At 37.6% G+C, this 17,275-nt stretch overlaps 1 protein-coding gene across 1 annotated transcript in view; it reads left to right on the top strand.

Annotated features, from left to right (window-relative positions):
• The window catches only part of LOC101858897 (DNA repair protein complementing XP-C cells homolog), a 29,538-nt gene extending 12,583 nt beyond the window's left edge, over window positions 1–16,955 (top strand). Inside the window, exons 9-23 of the mRNA XM_005109554.3 lie at window positions 2,190–2,529; window positions 3,414–3,562; window positions 4,354–4,404; window positions 5,189–5,281; window positions 6,367–6,522; window positions 7,051–7,108; window positions 8,103–8,214; window positions 9,602–9,646; window positions 10,372–10,416; window positions 11,538–11,627; window positions 12,497–12,578; window positions 13,149–13,242; window positions 13,990–14,083; window positions 14,760–14,846; window positions 15,342–16,955. Coding sequence (XP_005109611.1) covers window positions 2,190–2,529; window positions 3,414–3,562; window positions 4,354–4,404; window positions 5,189–5,281; window positions 6,367–6,522; window positions 7,051–7,108; window positions 8,103–8,214; window positions 9,602–9,646; window positions 10,372–10,416; window positions 11,538–11,627; window positions 12,497–12,578; window positions 13,149–13,242; window positions 13,990–14,083; window positions 14,760–14,846; window positions 15,342–16,223 — 2,378 coding nt within the window. The 3' untranslated portion in view covers window positions 16,224–16,955. The remainder of the gene's footprint in view (window positions 1–2,189; window positions 2,530–3,413; window positions 3,563–4,353; window positions 4,405–5,188; window positions 5,282–6,366; window positions 6,523–7,050; window positions 7,109–8,102; window positions 8,215–9,601; window positions 9,647–10,371; window positions 10,417–11,537; window positions 11,628–12,496; window positions 12,579–13,148; window positions 13,243–13,989; window positions 14,084–14,759; window positions 14,847–15,341) is intronic.
• The last annotated feature ends 320 nt before the right edge of the window (window positions 16,956–17,275 follow it).

Here is a 17,275-nt window from a genome sequence, read left to right as displayed (position 1 = left end):
CTGTGATTTGTCAAACTGACTGATACGTTGTTTATTCCCTTAAAATTTCAAGCTTCTGTGTTTAGCAGTTTTCGCGTAATTTTTAAAAATGTGGGAGTAACTAAGGGAAAAAGCGGCATTGCCATTTGCGCGGCTGGGAAATTTCCACTGAGTGACGTCATCAGCCATCGGTCGCCTCGGGCGCTACAAACGAGGCCCCGCTTATGTGAACTGGAAAGGGGGGGAAGGATACTTGAAAACTAAACGGGGGCCTTGATAACTTGCGTTTTTGTTGCATTTTAGTCACAATACAATAGATGTAGTCATTTTTATTTGCTTGATTGCATGACAGAAGAATAGAAACAGAAAAGCAAACATCTTGAGAAGTGGTATGGCATTGTGTTTGCGTTATGAAAGCCTATTCCCCCCTCTTGGGAAAGCACACACTTGGACTCGTCCTGTGTGCTCTGTTTGGAAAAGCGAGGCATTAAGATTGCTATTAAAGAGTATGGTACTTATTTAATCCAGTCTGGGAAGATAGTCCCGTTTAGACATTGTTATCGTTCACGCGTGCGTGCGTGAGTGCGCGCGTGCATGTGTGTGCGCGTGTGAGAGAGAGAGAGAGAAGGGGGGGGGGGGGGGGGGGTGTGTGTAAATATGTTACATTTATTGTATGAGTTGTAGCCTACACATGCGAAATATTCCCATGACTTGTAAACTATATTATCTGAATGCATCTTAGTCTATCACACAATAGAACACTGTCCAACAATGGATATACACAGAGACGATCTTATTTTCTATAACAAAGTATGCATGCTTTTACTAGTACAGAACTGGATTTATTAGTAGCTCTCTACCATAGATGCTCTCTACTTACATTTTTGTGACAAATTGATCCAGAGCTTTGCTTGGCAAGGAGGAACCTTTTATGTTGCCAAGTTTCATTCAAATATCATGACTTTGGGAGAACATATGACTGATAATCTTTGTAAATCTGTAAAGAACGCCACTTTTTTACCTGTTAATGTCTTTACAACTCAAAAAGTATGACAGATATTAAAAATCTGACTGCATAACTAGATTCTGCATTAAAAAATGTACTTAACTGCCAAGTTTCATTTACATATTCCAAGAAATAGGCAAGGTATGACAAATATTGTCTCAAAATGCACCGAAAACCGCCACATTTTTACCTATAAACGTCTTCATAACTCAAAAAATAGGATAGCTATGAAAAATCTGAAAGCAGGACTAGATTCTGCACTCGAAAATGTACTGGGTTGCCAAGTTTCTTTTAAATACTCCAAGAAATGAGCGAGTTATGACGAATATTGTCTCAAAACTCACCAAAGAACATCCCATATTTTGGGGGTTTTTCATTATATAAAAGTGTACCAGAAATTAATTGATTAAAAAATCCGTAACTTTTTTGTTTATTGATGGATTTCAAAAATTCAAAAAGTTCCATGCTCTGTGGAGATAAAGCTACAAAATGCACATATTTGCAAACACTTTCTGGTAAAAAAAGGATTTTCGTGGTCATTGCTACTTTCTTTCTTCTAAATTTCATTGTGTCATTTGTCACGTCTTGAAGTTTAACATCCAGTACTAAATACAGTCAAATCTGCTGTCACGGCCACCTGTGTAAGACAATCACCTGTACAAATGGCCACTTCCCTTTTCCTCTCTTGCATATTTTTTACATTGTGAAGACACTGAATGATAGCCACCTATCTACTGTCTAATACAGCCTTTTCTTTCCTTGACAATGGGTTGTTATCTTTGAAAGTTTCGACTGTAGTTGCATGAGAGTATAATTGGTCCAGGCAACCTTCTTGCCTATAGTGATTTATCCACTTTTTGTAAGTTGTATATAGCCACTTTTTTTGGAAGTGCTGTGTGTAAAAGTAACAATGTGTTGTATGTGTCCGTGAAATATGACCATTGCTCTATTTTTTATCACATTCATTTGACTGGCATCTGTGGTGTAGCAGTTTGGCACTTAACTGTCACATGAAGATGACCTGTGTTTGAATCACAAGGGGACATGGGGGGGGGGGGGGGGGGGGGATTTTTATTGAGTGTCCTGGTCTTTCTGCTGGGGTCCTCTATCCCCTTCAGTCCAAGTGGGCCCTGAACTAAATCATGTCGACGAGGGGTATAAAAACATCTGCAATTTTTTTTTAAAACTTATTTGATTTCCCCAGCTGCTAAAGCGAATACCCCTAAGGCTTCGGAAGGTCACCAGTCCTCGCCAGCTCACGACACGAAAATGTCAAAGACTTCAAAAAGCCGCCCAACTGCATCCACCACGAAAAAGCCTGAGTCTGGAAAAATGACGCCAAAACGCAGACCATCGTCTCGAGAGTCGAGCAAAAAGGCTATTGAGCGGAACCGAAAAAGTTTGGCAGATTCTGATTACGAGGAATCAGAAGAAGAGGCGGATAGCGAGCTGTCAGAGGAAGAAATGAAGCACAAGCAGAAAGTGAAGAAGAAAAGAGCGAAGCTGTCTCAAAGTATGGACAAAGACACAGGGGCGGGACCAAGGTGAAGAGCAATGTTAATCTCACTGTTTCCTATGATAGTAGAAAACTAGCTCGTCATGCGAAGCTTCTTTTACTTCTAGTAAGAGTTTTACAACACTTGCAACACAATTAGGTCATATAAATGCTGAAGATTGTAGGTGTTACTAGAATAGTAACATACGAATAAAAGAACAAGGAAAGATTTGGGGCGATAGATGTGTTAGTTTTGGTAAGAGTTTTACAGTGCTCGCAACTGCATAAGGTCATATGAGCGCGCTGATAGATGTTTGATAGGAAGGAAGGAGCAAAATGACTCTAGAACACCCAGCAACCTCCTACTTATGAGGCTTTTCAAATAGAACTGTGTAAACCAAGAGAAAAGCCCACAAGCTGCACATATCCTCAAATGGAAATGCAGCTTTTGAATGCTCAAAATGGGGCAAACTTTCCTCTCTCACAGAATTGGTCTCAGTGACCATAGCAGAAGTCCCATCTGAACCTTAAATACTCCTATTTTGCTTGAGAAACATTTTTCTCTGCAGATGTGTTGGTCATTGTCAAACATAGACTGACAAACTATTATTATTTTCATTAAATCATTTTCCCTTTCAATGAACGACGGTATTCAGTTTTTCATTTGAATCTCTCCCTTGCGATATCTTCAATTACTTGTCAGTAGTACTTTCTTTTACTGCAGTTTAAAGTCACATTTCAGCAATTTGCAATTTGCACCACACACTAGTATGTTTCTAGTTGATTTACAGATAACTCATAATTATGTAAGCATAGAAAATAGTGTTGAAAGGCTTGTTTCAAACCCTACTTAAGCTATACCTGTCTTATTGTCATCACCGTGTCACACCAGGCTGTGAAGTGGTAGATATTTTCCTGGATTTTCAATTGCAGTTCTGATACTGAATTTGAAGACAACAGTCGGTACTTTCGGACTCCAGACAGCCTGAGGAAAGATTTGAAGATTGGTTCCAACAGGAAAGTGTTGTCCGAAACGTCAGCTGACGAGGACTCATCAGCTTCACGTCATCCAATGACTGTTGGTAAGTTCCTGATTTATTCTCCTGTACGTTTCATAGAGTTATTTTCTCCAGAATCTGTACAACATGAAAAATTCATTTTTTATACTTTGAAAGTTTCTGAAAATGTATCATTACATATTCGTTAATGTTTGACAGACTTAATGGTATTTTTACTTTGTGTCTGTTGTCCCACAGGCCTCACCATAAGTGAAACTAATGTGAGTACAGGCCTCTCTATCAGTGTAACTAGCGTTGATGAGCTGATGTATCAAGTAAAGCTTGGCACTCACAGAATATATTTTAAATCAAGCATGACAACAAAAACTGAGGAGGCCGGATGGCTTGGAAGAAGCAGAGGTTAAGTTTTCGTAAAATATCAGTAATATCAGTGTACACAACATCTGCCAAGTTCATCAATGTGAAATCATAGCCAGAGAATATGTCCATTTGCTTTTGCATCAAAGATTTGGAAAGGCACATACTTAATGTAATACTGAAGCATTTGTCTAAATTATTATTGTAACATATTTTTTATATTATCCTTTGAGTGTGTGGTTTGCTCTCCTAGCATAACCATTTCTGGTGAATGATCAATTTGAAAACATTCAAGGAAGAATCTTGCTTCATGAATGACTGTTTGCATATTTGTCATTGTAAAGCAGTGCTTCCCAAATGTGGTCAGATTTTGATCTTCTAGCTTTTTGTGCTTTTCATTTTGTTGAGGTCTCTCCATTGCCAGTAAAATATGTGTCATAGAGCATATTTATGTATGCTTGCTCACTTTGAGGTGTTTTCTTTTTATTCATTGGCAGGGCACGACTTTTGGCTGGAAGTGTTCTTCCCTGCAAAAAAGAAGTGGGTCTGTAAGTATTTTGGGTTTTGGGTTTTTTATTTTATGTACATGTATAAATTGCAAATACTGATTATGTAGCAGAGGGATTGTCATAATATGTGTGTGCGCCTAGAGAAAGGTACCAAAAGTCGCCTGAGACCATTTCGAGCTACAGGCTGATAATGACAAAAATCACTTTTGACCAAAATGTGTTTCCTTAAAAAAAATGATAGATCCACCATTTTTTTTACAATTTGCTCAAAGGGTTTTCATTGATTTGACTTGTACATATTTTATTTTGAGGGAAGGGTATAATAAAAACAGACAATGGAAACTGCTTTTAAAAGGTGTTAAAATCTATTCTTGAAGCCCATTTTCTCTTCCCTGCAATGTTTTACCATTGAATTCCATTCATGATATTGATGTCAACTGAATGCCAAATTGGACATGAATTTAGTATGAGTAAATACATTTAAAAAATCTTTTTTTTTTAAGTTTGTATATTTTCTCACGTTGGTTAAACTTAAAAGCTCATTTTTTCAAAATTCTATCTTTATAACCTACCTCGCAAAATGTGCAAAATCTCAAAAACTACCTGAGATATCTAAAAATTCAAAGACCCCTGTGTTCTGCATTGAATTTCCTATAAGGTACAACCCTTAATTCTAAATGGTCATAATCCGACTTTTGGCACCTTTCTTTAGGCCAGCACACATATGATCACGAGTTGAAGCTCAAAGACAAATGAAGTTTCTTTTAGTGCATAACAGATCCTTCAGGGTTAATCATATGTCATTTTTGTTTTCGTTTTTTAGGTTTTGACAGCTTCAAGTCCCAATTTGGGAAACCGTACTCACTGGAAAATTGTGCAACCCAGCCATTGTCATATGTCTTAGGATTTCGAAATGGTAAGTAACAACAGAAAAGTCTTGGTATGTTTTTTTTTAGCTTGCGGTACATTTAGTTTATTTGTTTTGTCCTACGTTATGTGTATGGGCATCTCACAAGATCCACAGGACTTACCAAAACAATCTTACAAGGAACCGTACAAGGAAAGAGAAAGAGAGGAAGGCAGAGAAGGAGATGGGAGAATAACAACACAGAGTGGACAGGGAAGACGATGGGTGACAATCTGAGGAAAGCAGAGGACAAAGAGGAATGGCGAGAGCTGGTTTTCAGATGCAGTGGTGCCCCCATGGTTGCCCCAACCACTTGATAGAAGAAGAAGAAGAATGTTATGTGTAGGATGTTCCCTTTGTCTTTTTTTATCATATATGCAACACACTTGATGAAATATTTGTGTGGAGAAATGACAAAATAAGCATCCTCAGGGCTTTTCACATGAACATGTTTTTTTATAATTTTAGACATAAATGTGTTCTCATGAATGTGATGTCAAACTTGCTTCGGCGACCCCTTATTGTCGAGGAGAAAAGTGATAATCTTAGAAAGGTGATTTTCATGGACAGTATTATTATATTTTTAAAATCTTGGACAGTATCATTAAAGTACAGTAAAATAAAACGAGGTGGGAAGTGGTTGTTTGCACAGGTGGTTGTCTTGGACAGGTGGCCTTTAGAGAGGGTTCCACTGTACTTTATTGTTTCTCAATGAAAAGGTGTTGTTATTGATCCAGTAACAGCTGCACTCTCACCCTTCTGTCCAGTGCTATATAGTGATGAGGGCAGGCTTGCTGCAGTTCTGCCGTCACTTGAAGAAATACAGTATATGCAGTTTTAACAGCTCTATCGGAGAATCAGAAATTACCAAGAAAACTAACTCTTTGCAAACATCCCATATCAATACATTCATGAATATATATTTGATAATCGCTTCTTTAAACGCATTATGTTGTTTTATGGGTAACAATATTGCTTTTTGGCTTTCCTATAAAACGATAAAAACGGCACATACTGTATATTTTTAATATGATGGCAGAGTTGCTGGGATGTCCCAAAGCTGACTCATAAGATGTTGTTGTGACTGTCTTTAGATGGCAGTGTGAAGGATGTGACGGCTCGCTACGCCAAACAGTGGCTGTCACACACGCGGAAGATGCGGGCAGACCAGGAATGGTGGACGGAGACCTTGCTCTTCTTCGACCAGGCCAACTTCAAGGAGAACATGCTGGAAGATGATGAGATCAAAGGTGATGCTTGTTTAGCCTGCTCTTCTCTCATTCTTTCTGTGAATGTGCCAATTTTCCAGATAAGTCAGAAAAGCTGGACTTCTGGAATTTTCCGGTTGTTGTAATATACTCCTGCTTTTATACTTTATATATATTTTAATCTCTATTTATGCATGTCATATTGCACTATTGTGCTTTGTATAAAAATAATTTTGATACCAGATACATTTGACAATATTAACCATAGATTTCAAATCCCCTGAAATGTTTCTTCGAGGTCTAGAAAGTTTCAGATTTTTTACGTAGCCAGAAGGCACCTCTGTTTCTGTGCTATAACGCTTATATTGTAACACAGTGTCTAACAGTTATGATGAATGCACTTTACTCTTTTGTGTTATGTGGCTACATGTGTCGTGTTGATACATGTCCTCTTTCTGGATGCTTGACCTTTTTGTGTTACAAGTGCTGTAAAAGTAAAACTCTTACTAAACCGAAACCAAAACAAACTGTTCTCGTACATTTTTGTCAACATTTTTTGTTCTCTTTCAGGTCAGCTGCTTGTCCGTCCAATGCCTACGAGTATTGCCGAGTTCAAAAACCACCCATTGTAAGGACCTTGAAGTTCTTGTTTTAATTTTTATAGATGAAGTGATTTGTCAGTTAAAAATTAAAAGAATAAAGACTGCTGTTGATAATATTGAAAACATTAATATTTTAAAAAGTGAATAGAATGAGATGAACTACATAACATACTTTTATTTTGGGTGATGATAATGATGTTGTGTCATCAATATTTTTTAATGTGTTACAGCTGTTAGTATGACTGTTGGGAAGAGCCATAAAATATTTAAAACTGGAGCTAAGTTTTCTTTGTTGGTATTTTTTTTCTGTAAATGGAAGTTCCCTGTTGTTGTTTTTTTACCTTGTCGCCTGTTGTTTTATTTCTTGCACATATTTGTGTCCTATGATACAAGTGTGGGAGTGTTTTGTTAGTTTTATGATTATATCACATTAACCAGTCTGTTTACTTGTTGTTGGATAAGTGTTTTCTATCAGCCTAGGGCAGGCATGGGTGAGGATGTTCAAGTTGTCGGTCTGATTAAGCGATTCCACATACCTCCCTGGCGAAAGCTGACGAAAACTGATTGAAATCAGTTAAAATATCCAAGCTCTGGGAAGTGGGACCAAATCTGACACATTCTGAATTTAAATTTCAACAAAATAAGTTTAGAGCTCATGGAACTGATAAAGCAGATTAAGAAACTGCAATAAAACGTTTTTCCAGATTTTTGGTTTTAGTGCACCCGAAAAGCAGGGTAATGAAGCGTGTTTGGGGTTTTTTTAAACTTTGAAATGTAACTGATCAGTCATGAAATTATATATTTTTTATGACCCAGATTATTTATCTTTTCAATAATATTATTGTTAAGCGCAATTAGCACTTTCTTAGTGGAAAAACGCTATGTCATTGAAATTTCTTCTTTTTCTTTTTCTTGTTTTTCTTCTTCTTCTTCTTCTTCTTCTTCTTCTTCTTCTTCTTCTTTATTATTATTATTATCATCATTAAATGTGTATTTAAAATTTCTGGTACCTCCCCTCAGGTATGCACTGCGGCGCCATCTCCTCAAGTTCGAAGCCATCTACCCAGACACAGCAATCCCGTGTGGTTACATCAAGAAAGAGCCGGTGTATGCCAGAGAGTGTGTCAGAATTGTAAGCCCTCTCGCTTCACTTACACTTTTCTCCTCCGGTTTTTTTTTCTTTTTAATTGAAAAATGTATGGGGGGGGGGTTAATGTAGTTTTTAAGCCCACATCAACACAATTCCCCTCAGTGGCATGTATTGAGTTTGGTAACAACAACAACAACAAAATGACCCAAGATATTTGTCTTTAAAAAAAAATTTGATAATCTAACTCGCATTTTGTCATCTTTTTAAAGTTAAAACGGGCTTGTGTTTTATTAAAAACTACTGCTCCACTCTCTTCCATATTTCATTCATAGAATCCTTTATTGAGTCCATTGTTTTAGCAATTCAAAATAGTTTTGGACCATTGTCAACTTCAGGACCTTGAATCTAAAGAGCAAAAGAACATTTCTGAATATATCTGTTTTGTAATTGTCGGTGACAGGTTGTCAAAACAAGAGTGTGTTCCAAAGTACAAGACCATTTGAATAGCTTTCAAAAATAAAATCGTGAGTTCAAGGCCCATGGTCAACGTGATAATTCTTTTTCTAAAAGGTTTCAGAAGTAGGGACCAAAGCAATAAGTGTCGGACAAAAATGTACATTCTGGTATCGGTTGCAATAGATATATTTCAGCACATTCCTAAATGATTGTTGTTCTGATGGGAAATGGAACCATAACTGTAATGTGTTCATTCAAGGCCATGACTGATCAATGACAAATGGTGTCTTGGTGATTTTTGTGTTACAGAAAAATCAGGGCATAGATTGATCACTGTGGAAAGGTTGCGGGTTTGAACCCCATCAAGCAAGGGCCCGACATTGTGTCTTTGGGAAAGACACTTTTCACACATTTTTTTTTTACTTGACCCAGGTGGGAATGGGTACCCACCTATAAACAGCAAAAGATTTTGTCAGTTTGTTAGTATTTGTGCGCTTCATTTGCTTCTAGCTTTTTATGCTCCCTGGAAGTTGAGAATGTTTCTGAATGATTTAGGGTCTGCAGGGGTAATAATAGAGATTTTAAACTGCTTAAAGCTTGCTGCTGAGTGGGGACATGCTCTGTACAAAGTCTATTTATTGTTATTATTCCGTCTTTGAGACATGCCTACTTTCTAACTATGTGTTCACCCTGTGTTATCGATCATGTAAATGATACCTTCTAAAAAGAAGATAAAACTAAAGACTAAAATATTTTTGTAGGTAGGTAGTTGCTTCTGGTGAAGAAATTACTGCACAAATATAACTTATGGTGGTCATTTATTTTGACATCCGCATCTTTACAACTGGCTCAGATTTATTTTTGCATTATAGCCAAACGTTAAAATGAAGTGCAGTATGAAGAGATTGCACTGTTGATTTTTTTGTTATTTTGTGATTTAATTCATTGTAACATATTATGTTTTCTATTTCAGTTACATTCCAGAGACAACTGGCTGAAGGAAGGCAGATTAGTTAGGGTAAAGATATTTTACTTTTTTGCCTTGAATTATCTCCACTGCCTTAAGTGTCTCCTACTTTACTGAAAAGCGGTTTCAGGTGGTGACTTTTTTGTCTTTGCCAAAATTAAAGACTACCTCCCATACCCCATGCGTGTGTTTACACATCCTTTTCTGTAATGTCTTCTAATACGTTTTAGATCTTTTTAGTGTTTTAGTGTCTGTAAAATGGCAGCTTGCACTGTATGCTTCCCAGGAAATGAGATTGTTTCAGAGTGCTATCGGGTCTAACAGGGGTAATAATATAGATAATAAAGGGCATAGAACTTTCTGTTGAACAGGAATTTATGAATTTCGAATGCTGTCTATTATTTATTTTCTCCATAGGCATGGACAAGGTTTGGCTTCGTACTCTTGGAGAAGACTTTCGAAGATTAGATGCCTGTCTTGTTCCTAATGCATAAAGACTATTTTTTAGCCCATTGTTTATGTTATGCTGTGTTTGAAGAACGTTGCATAAAGTACAGGAAAAGTATAGGGCAGATGTTTCTTGGTTACACCCTCTCAAGGATAGATTTGTTGTACTTGAACTTGTGTAAAGCACCTAGAACTGTGTGCACCCACAAGTAGGATATAGAAATAATCGACATTGATATAATTCATCTTCTTCTTCTTATTATTATTATTATTATTATTATTATTATTATTATTCAAAGTATGATGTGATATTTTTCTTTTCTGTTCAGGTGAATGAAAAAGCATACAAGATGGTGAAGTCAAGACCTAAATGGGTATGAAGCTATTGTATTGTTGTGTATTTGTTGTTTCAGATGAAATGAATTTTTAAAACTTTATTTTCTCAATTTGTATATAGACTTGTGGTGTAGTAAGTACCTAAATGATAATGAAGTAATTATTGTCTATTTGTTGTTCTAGCTGAAATGTTTTCAAAAATTGTATTTTCTCAACAAATATCGTCTCGTGCTGTTCATACCGTATAGAAAGAGGAAGGATTTATCTTTTTCGGTTGATTGTACTGTTGTGTATTATTATGTATTTGTATTGCCTTACTGTCTACATGCATTATACTAATAGTTAATGAATATTTTAGTGTGGTCAGTTTCTCCTTATATTTTTCCATGTCATAATTCCGTTTTGCTTGTCATTTCATCGCTTTGGGTTAACTTGCGACCCCCACCCACTCCCAGGGCAGTGCTACTGACTGAAGTGTCTTTACGCCGTTTCCAAAGGGGGGATATTAACATGTTCTTATGCTCAGTAGAATTGTGAATGGGTTGATTTATCAATGTCATGCTCATACCGTGCCGGAACAACATAGGGGGAACTGCTGCTTTTTCTTTCCCCATCCTTACTACCGGCATTTTTCCTCTTCTTCTTCTTCTGTATGTTTGTCATTCTCTTGTGAACTGCTATTTCCAGGGTGCCTTGATAGTCAAAGCAGACTTTGTGCTGTTGAGGCTAAAGAGGTGAGCAGAGTAAGCCTGATTCCCCGTTTGGACTTCTCTATTGACATCCACCCCTTGGCGCTCATATGACCTTATGCAGTTGCGAGCGCCGTAAAACCCTACTAAGACAAACTTAAATTTCGTCTTTGGTGTAGCTGTTAGGCGCTTTGCTGTCACATGTAGAAAAAGTATTAAAGGATTTTTTTCATAAATATTTTTATTTTATTTTTCTCAAACATGTCATTGTCTGTGATAAGTGGGTGCTCTGATGTGGTTTGCTTCTTCTTTCTTATCGAACATCTAACATCCTCATCTCTCCTCCTCCTTTTTTGTTTGTTATTGTCTTGTGACACCTCTAATCTTCAGCATTTATATGACCTAATTATGTTGTAAGTGCCATAAAATGTTACTAAACAGCATGTCGTTGTCTGTCTCACACCTTGCAGAACAAACCAAAGGAGAATCCGGACGAGCTGGACCTTGAGCTGTATGGAGAGTGGCAGACTGATGTATACATCCCTCCACCGGCTTACAATGTATGCAACCCCTACTCTCTTTTTTTGTTGTTGTTGTTATTGTTAAGTGTTTTACGGTGCTAGCAAGTGCATATGGTCATATTAGTGTGTGGGACACTATAAACATTTTCAGTTTAGTAGGAATTGAAAAATTTTACTCGGGTGGCGGCTGAAGCCTTTTCTAATCAATTTTAGGACCACCAAGGATCTTTAAATGTGTGCAATTTGCACATGGGACCTCCAAGATTTTTCACCCTCTACTCTGTCCCTCTGTGACTTATATTTTGGCTCCTAAAAAAGATGGTAATAACAATTATATTTTTGTAGAAAAAGGGAAGTTTTTTAATCATACTCATTGATGCCTTCTTAGAAAGTGTCAGCTTTTGGCTTAGAATTGCCTTCAAACTCACAAACTAGAAAATAGAATGTTGGCGTGTGGACCTAAGAGATGTTGTTTGTTTGTAATATTCTAGACTATTACTTTTTTTAGCTCCTTCTGTGGAGTATTATTAAGTCTCAAATTGTATTGCTTGGTTTAGTTAAGCTTTCATCCATTTACTAATATGAATATGTAGTGACTGTAATAAGCGAAATTTACTTTTCTGAAACAGGAAAGTCGAAGTCTTTGTGAATGGACAAGTACTCTTCGATGTCTCTTTCTCTTTCACAATGTGGAATGATAATTTTGTTTCTTATTTTAGAAAATAATGCTGATGCTGTGGATTTTTTTTTTTTTACCACTATTCTTTGAACTTTTTTTAAAACTGTTGTATTCTGTGTTAACAATACTTTTAGTACTCAGTGACAGGTAATCAACATAATCTCTCCCTTCATAGCCATGCCGTCTTATGCATGCTCAGTAGCTTTACAAGTCCAGTATATCTCCTCAGGGCAAAGTCCCCAAGAATGAATATGGAAATGTGGAGCTGTTTAAACCTTGGATGTTGCCTAAAGGCACAGTGCAAATCAGAGGTGAGTTTTGTAAGGATTTGTCTTCAGTAAGCGGCTGGTTTCTTGTTTAGATCGACTTTTTGATAGCATGTTTATGTAGTGCTCCACACAGCTTATTAGTGCTTTACAAATACAGTGGCAACATATAAACAGTATAGTGTGCTTTTTTTTATACTTTTCCAGACTTGCACGTAAAATTGCCTGTGTGCTTAGCCACCAGTACAGTAGTAAGCGAGACCCCATCCCCAACCCGGCCCACCTGAGATAAAATGCATATGGGAAACAGTGTTTACTACACAAGACATTATTGGTTATTTTGAGGATCTTTCTAAATTAGATGCTGGTCATGACAAGGACTACCCTAAATGGGATATGGAATGTTATTCTGACAATCGTATAAATATTGGATATATATCGCTCAGGAGCTCTGGCAGAGGGGTACGGTAGCCTTTGGAGTCAGGGCTCAAAGGGTTAAAAGAACAAAAGAAATTGTGCTGTATCATGGTGAAATCAGGCATTGTGATGCCCACCTCCTAAATGATCTAAGTTGAGTCGATGTGGGCGTAAAATCACCCTATATTTGTTCACCAGGTAACGGCCTCCAACGAGTGGCGAAGAAGCTGAGCATTGACGTGGCTCCGGCCATGGTGGGATGGGACCACCACTGCGGCTACGCACACCCGATGTGAGTTTGTTGAGTCTTTGTCCCTGAAGGCTGGTGGGTGTTCTGATGTGGTTTTCTTCTTTACTGTCAGTACTGTCAAACATCTATCATGTTTATCTCTCCTCCTTCCTTTCTTTTACATTACTGTATAGTAACACCTCTAATCTTCTGTCCCGTAGAATGGGTGGTTGAGGGGTGCTCTGATCAGGTTTGCTCCTTTCCTATCAAACATTTATCGTCCTGATTTCTCCTCTTTCTTTTCTTTGTATGTTACTCTCGAGCAACACCTAATCTTCGGCCCTTACATAACCAATTTCTGTTTAAAGTGCTGTAAACTCTTACTAAATACAAACTTTAAAAGAAAGTTTATTTACATACGAAGGTTTTGTGCTCCTTCATTTGATTGGCAAGAAAAGATGAGTTTAGGTTTTTAAACCAGTGCAAAGTCAACAAGCTGCGATTTTGTTTGCCCCTGCTTTCCTTTCTAACATCTGTCGTCCTTTTCTATGGTCCTTCTTTTTATTGTATTTTACCCTCTAAGCACCTCTAATCTTTGACACTTTTATGACCTATTTGTGCTGCAAGTGCTGTAAAACCCAAATACAAACAAAAACTTCTTACACGATTCAATTTTTAAGGTTTCCTTCTACTGTTTCATAGTTTGTACCTACTTGTATGGGATGCAGTGCTCTATAAATGTAATCATTGTTATGAATATTTTATTATTATTTGTATTGTTATCATTATGATGATTATTATTGTCTTCAGCATGGATGGTTGGATAGTGTGTGAGGAATTTGCAGACACTCTTCTGGCTGCCTGGGAGGAAGATCAGGAGATACAAAAACAACGAGAACTAGAGGTCAGTCAAGTCTTTATAAAGATAAAAGATAAAAACATAGAGCTATAATTTTAATACTCATTTTCGTGGTTGGTTTGCGTGTGCGCTGGTGTAGTTAGCTCATTCTTTCCTATCAAGCGTCTGTCGTCCTTATTTCTCCTTTTTTATGTTTACTTTTCTCTTGTAACACCTCTAATTTTTGGCTCTTATATAACCTCATTGGGTTGCAAGTGCCGTAAAATTCTTACCAAAGCAGTATTTTTTTTTCATATTTTGCTTTCCATAGGGTTTCTCCTTTGTTTTTACTCCTAGCATACGGATAGCCACTTCAGCAGGCATCCGGCAAGGCTCAGTTGTTAACAGTCATAACAAAAATCTGCGCATGTTCAGCAAATCTTGGACAGCGTCATTATAATATCTAAAGAATTCATGTCGTGGAGTGAAAAGTGGTCATTTGTACGCATTGTCTTGGACAGTTGTTCGAGAGCAAGTTTGACTGTTTTGTGATAGTTATATTTTCTTATTTGTTTGCGTGTTCCTGGACATCAAGATCAAGATCTTGAGCAGTACAGAGGTTCTGGACTCAAAGCATCCAATTGATTTCTTCAAGTCCTGTCTTTTCTCCTTGCTCTAAGAAAAAAATTTGTTCCCATTATTTTCATCTTATTATGGGTTTTTTTACCTGTTTCCTCCCTAGAAACTTGAGAAAAGAGTGTATGGCAACTGGAAGCTCTTGATCCGAGGTCTGCTGATAAAAGAAAGACTTAAGAACAAGTTTCTTCAGGTGAGTATTTATTATTCTCTGTTTTGATGACTAGAGATTAGGGCATAGGCCATAAACAAACACTTCCCACTTTTCCCTATCCTGGGTTAACCTCTTGATATTATTCCATTTCCTCTTACTTTTCCGTACATCAGTTTCTGTAACTCTTCTCCAGGCTCCATGTGGTCTTCCTCTTGATCTTTTAGTTGCCTAACATCCTGAGAGTATATCCAATCCATCACCACCGCCTTTTACCCTCCCTATCTCTAACTTTTCATATCAACTGCTAAGTGCAAGACTCCGCTATGTGCCATTAAGAAGTTTTCCATGGACAGGTGGCTGTGAGAGCCAGTTCAACTTCATTATTCATGGAATATTAGGCTGATTTCTCATAGAAGCAACATGTGAAAGTTTGTAGCACTAAAGGTAAAAAGAATTACTGTTGTATATTTGTAGTTAGATTTATCTCCCGCAGACTCTTATTTGGTTTTCTTTGGGCATGTGTTTTAATTACAGGAACCTGACTCCAAGACTTCAGAACTGACTAAAGAAGACAAAGGAACGGGTAAAGACATCAAAGCCGAGGATTATCAGCAGTCCTGGCCTGTCAACAGGCAGCAAGAAGACAGCAAGGCCAAAGTGATCAAAAAGAAGAAGAAAGTTGAGAGGGATAGGAAAATTGTGGAGAAACAAGAAGTGAAGGATGATCTGGATGAAGAAATTAAACTGGAAGCAGAGGAGGCTAAAGTGGAAAATGTGTTGGAGAAGAAAGCAGTGGTGATTGCCACAAAAAAGAAGCACGAAGCGGGACACATTTTTTCGGGAGTTCGAGAGGTGGTTGAGAACTTGAACATAAGTGAAGACAGTGAGGATGAGGAGGAGGAGGATAACACAAAAGTTTCCCAGGATGATTCTAAGAAAGGTGCTGCTGACTGTAAATCAGAAGATTTGCCCTCTCTTTCTTTGAAAGATAAGACAAAAAGCAATGAGAAACAGAAAAATAGAAAAACAGCTGTTGCTAATAAAAGAGGAAGAAAAAAAAGAAAGGAAAGTGATTCTGATTTCTCTTCTAGTGATGAGAGAGAATACCATAAAGAGGTTGAAAATAACCGAGAAAAAAGGGGGAAACGACTTGTGAGAAGTGCTCGGAAAAAAGTCAACTACTACGAAAATGAGGAAGAGGGAAATGATGAACAGTCTGAAGAAGAAGAAGAAACAAATAAAGATAAAGACAACGATAGTACAGCGGCGAAGGGTGTTGAAAGCGATGATTTTGAAACTGACAGTAGCGAAGTAAAGAGTATGACAGAGTTGAAAAAGAAATCGGATGAGGGGAAGGAGAAACTACAGTCAGGGAAAGAAAAGAAACCTTCAAGAAGAAGCAGAAGGAACAGATGAGCTTCAACATGCTGAAAACATTCTGTTTACTGTCCATGGGGAATCACATTTTGTTGTCAACTGTTACCAAGTTGATTTTTTCCTTTTGGTGCCCCACTCATTGCCACAACAAGCATCCATCACCCCCATTCTCTACTCTCTGCTTTGATGTATTGTTTCATGACGTTGCAGACCCCTGCTGGGTTTTTTACATTTTCTGTGTATGATGTCGGAGGTCTTCCTTTATTTCTTGCTCCTTCTATTTTGCCCTATAGCTGTCATTATCTGGTCTGGTTTTTTTATGTTTCTGTTAGCGTGACCAAAGTACTTGAATCTCTTTCAGCACCTGTATGACCTATTTGTGTTGCAAGTGCCGTGAAATACTTACTTAAACTTAATAAAAATTTGTAAAAAGTTGTTACTGCTGATGGAAAGCAAATTTCCCTAACCGCCATGCATGAAACCATCCTTCCAAAAGAGTACCGAAGTGTGTCGTTAGTGTCATACAAGTTCTTGTTCCAGCCAGAGCAAGGTATAGTTCTTCACATTCCTCAGGATTCATCTTAAAGTGGACTATGTTTTGTTAACATTAGTACAATTAGGTTACACCTTTGTTGCAAATTTTGATGGGAGCCAATTAAATGGGCAAGGAGGAGGCAAGCCTGAAGGAGAATGTTCTTTAATTTAACCCTCTCCGTACGTCATGTTTTACTATCGTATCTATATGACGAGGGGTACTCTGTGCCACCATTTTCAAAGAGGAAGTTTACTTGTTAATCTGATCCGTACGCTTTGCATAGCTGTCTGTCAAAATGATTTTTTGAGAAATACTGAAAGTTTCAAAGAGATCTTTGCACTAGAAGTATTCTAAAATGTGAGGAATACAACCCGGGGTGGAGGGGGGGGGGGAGGATACAAAATGACCCCAGGGTGTACGGATAGGGTTAATCTGTGACTACTGTGAGTTTTGTCTGTTTCAGTTGAAGTTCTAATAGCAGGTTTGTGCATGGAACCGCAGAATTTCTAATATTTGTATAGTTATAGATATGTGGTCGCTTTTAAGGACAAGTGGG

The sequence above is a fragment of the Aplysia californica genome, unplaced genomic scaffold (genome assembly GCF_000002075.1).
Source record: "Aplysia californica isolate F4 #8 unplaced genomic scaffold, AplCal3.0 scaffold00789, whole genome shotgun sequence".
NCBI lineage: Eukaryota > Metazoa > Mollusca > Gastropoda > Aplysiida > Aplysiidae > Aplysia > Aplysia californica.
Note: the sequence above shows the minus strand (reverse complement) of the source record. Positions and strands in the feature narration are given on the sequence as shown.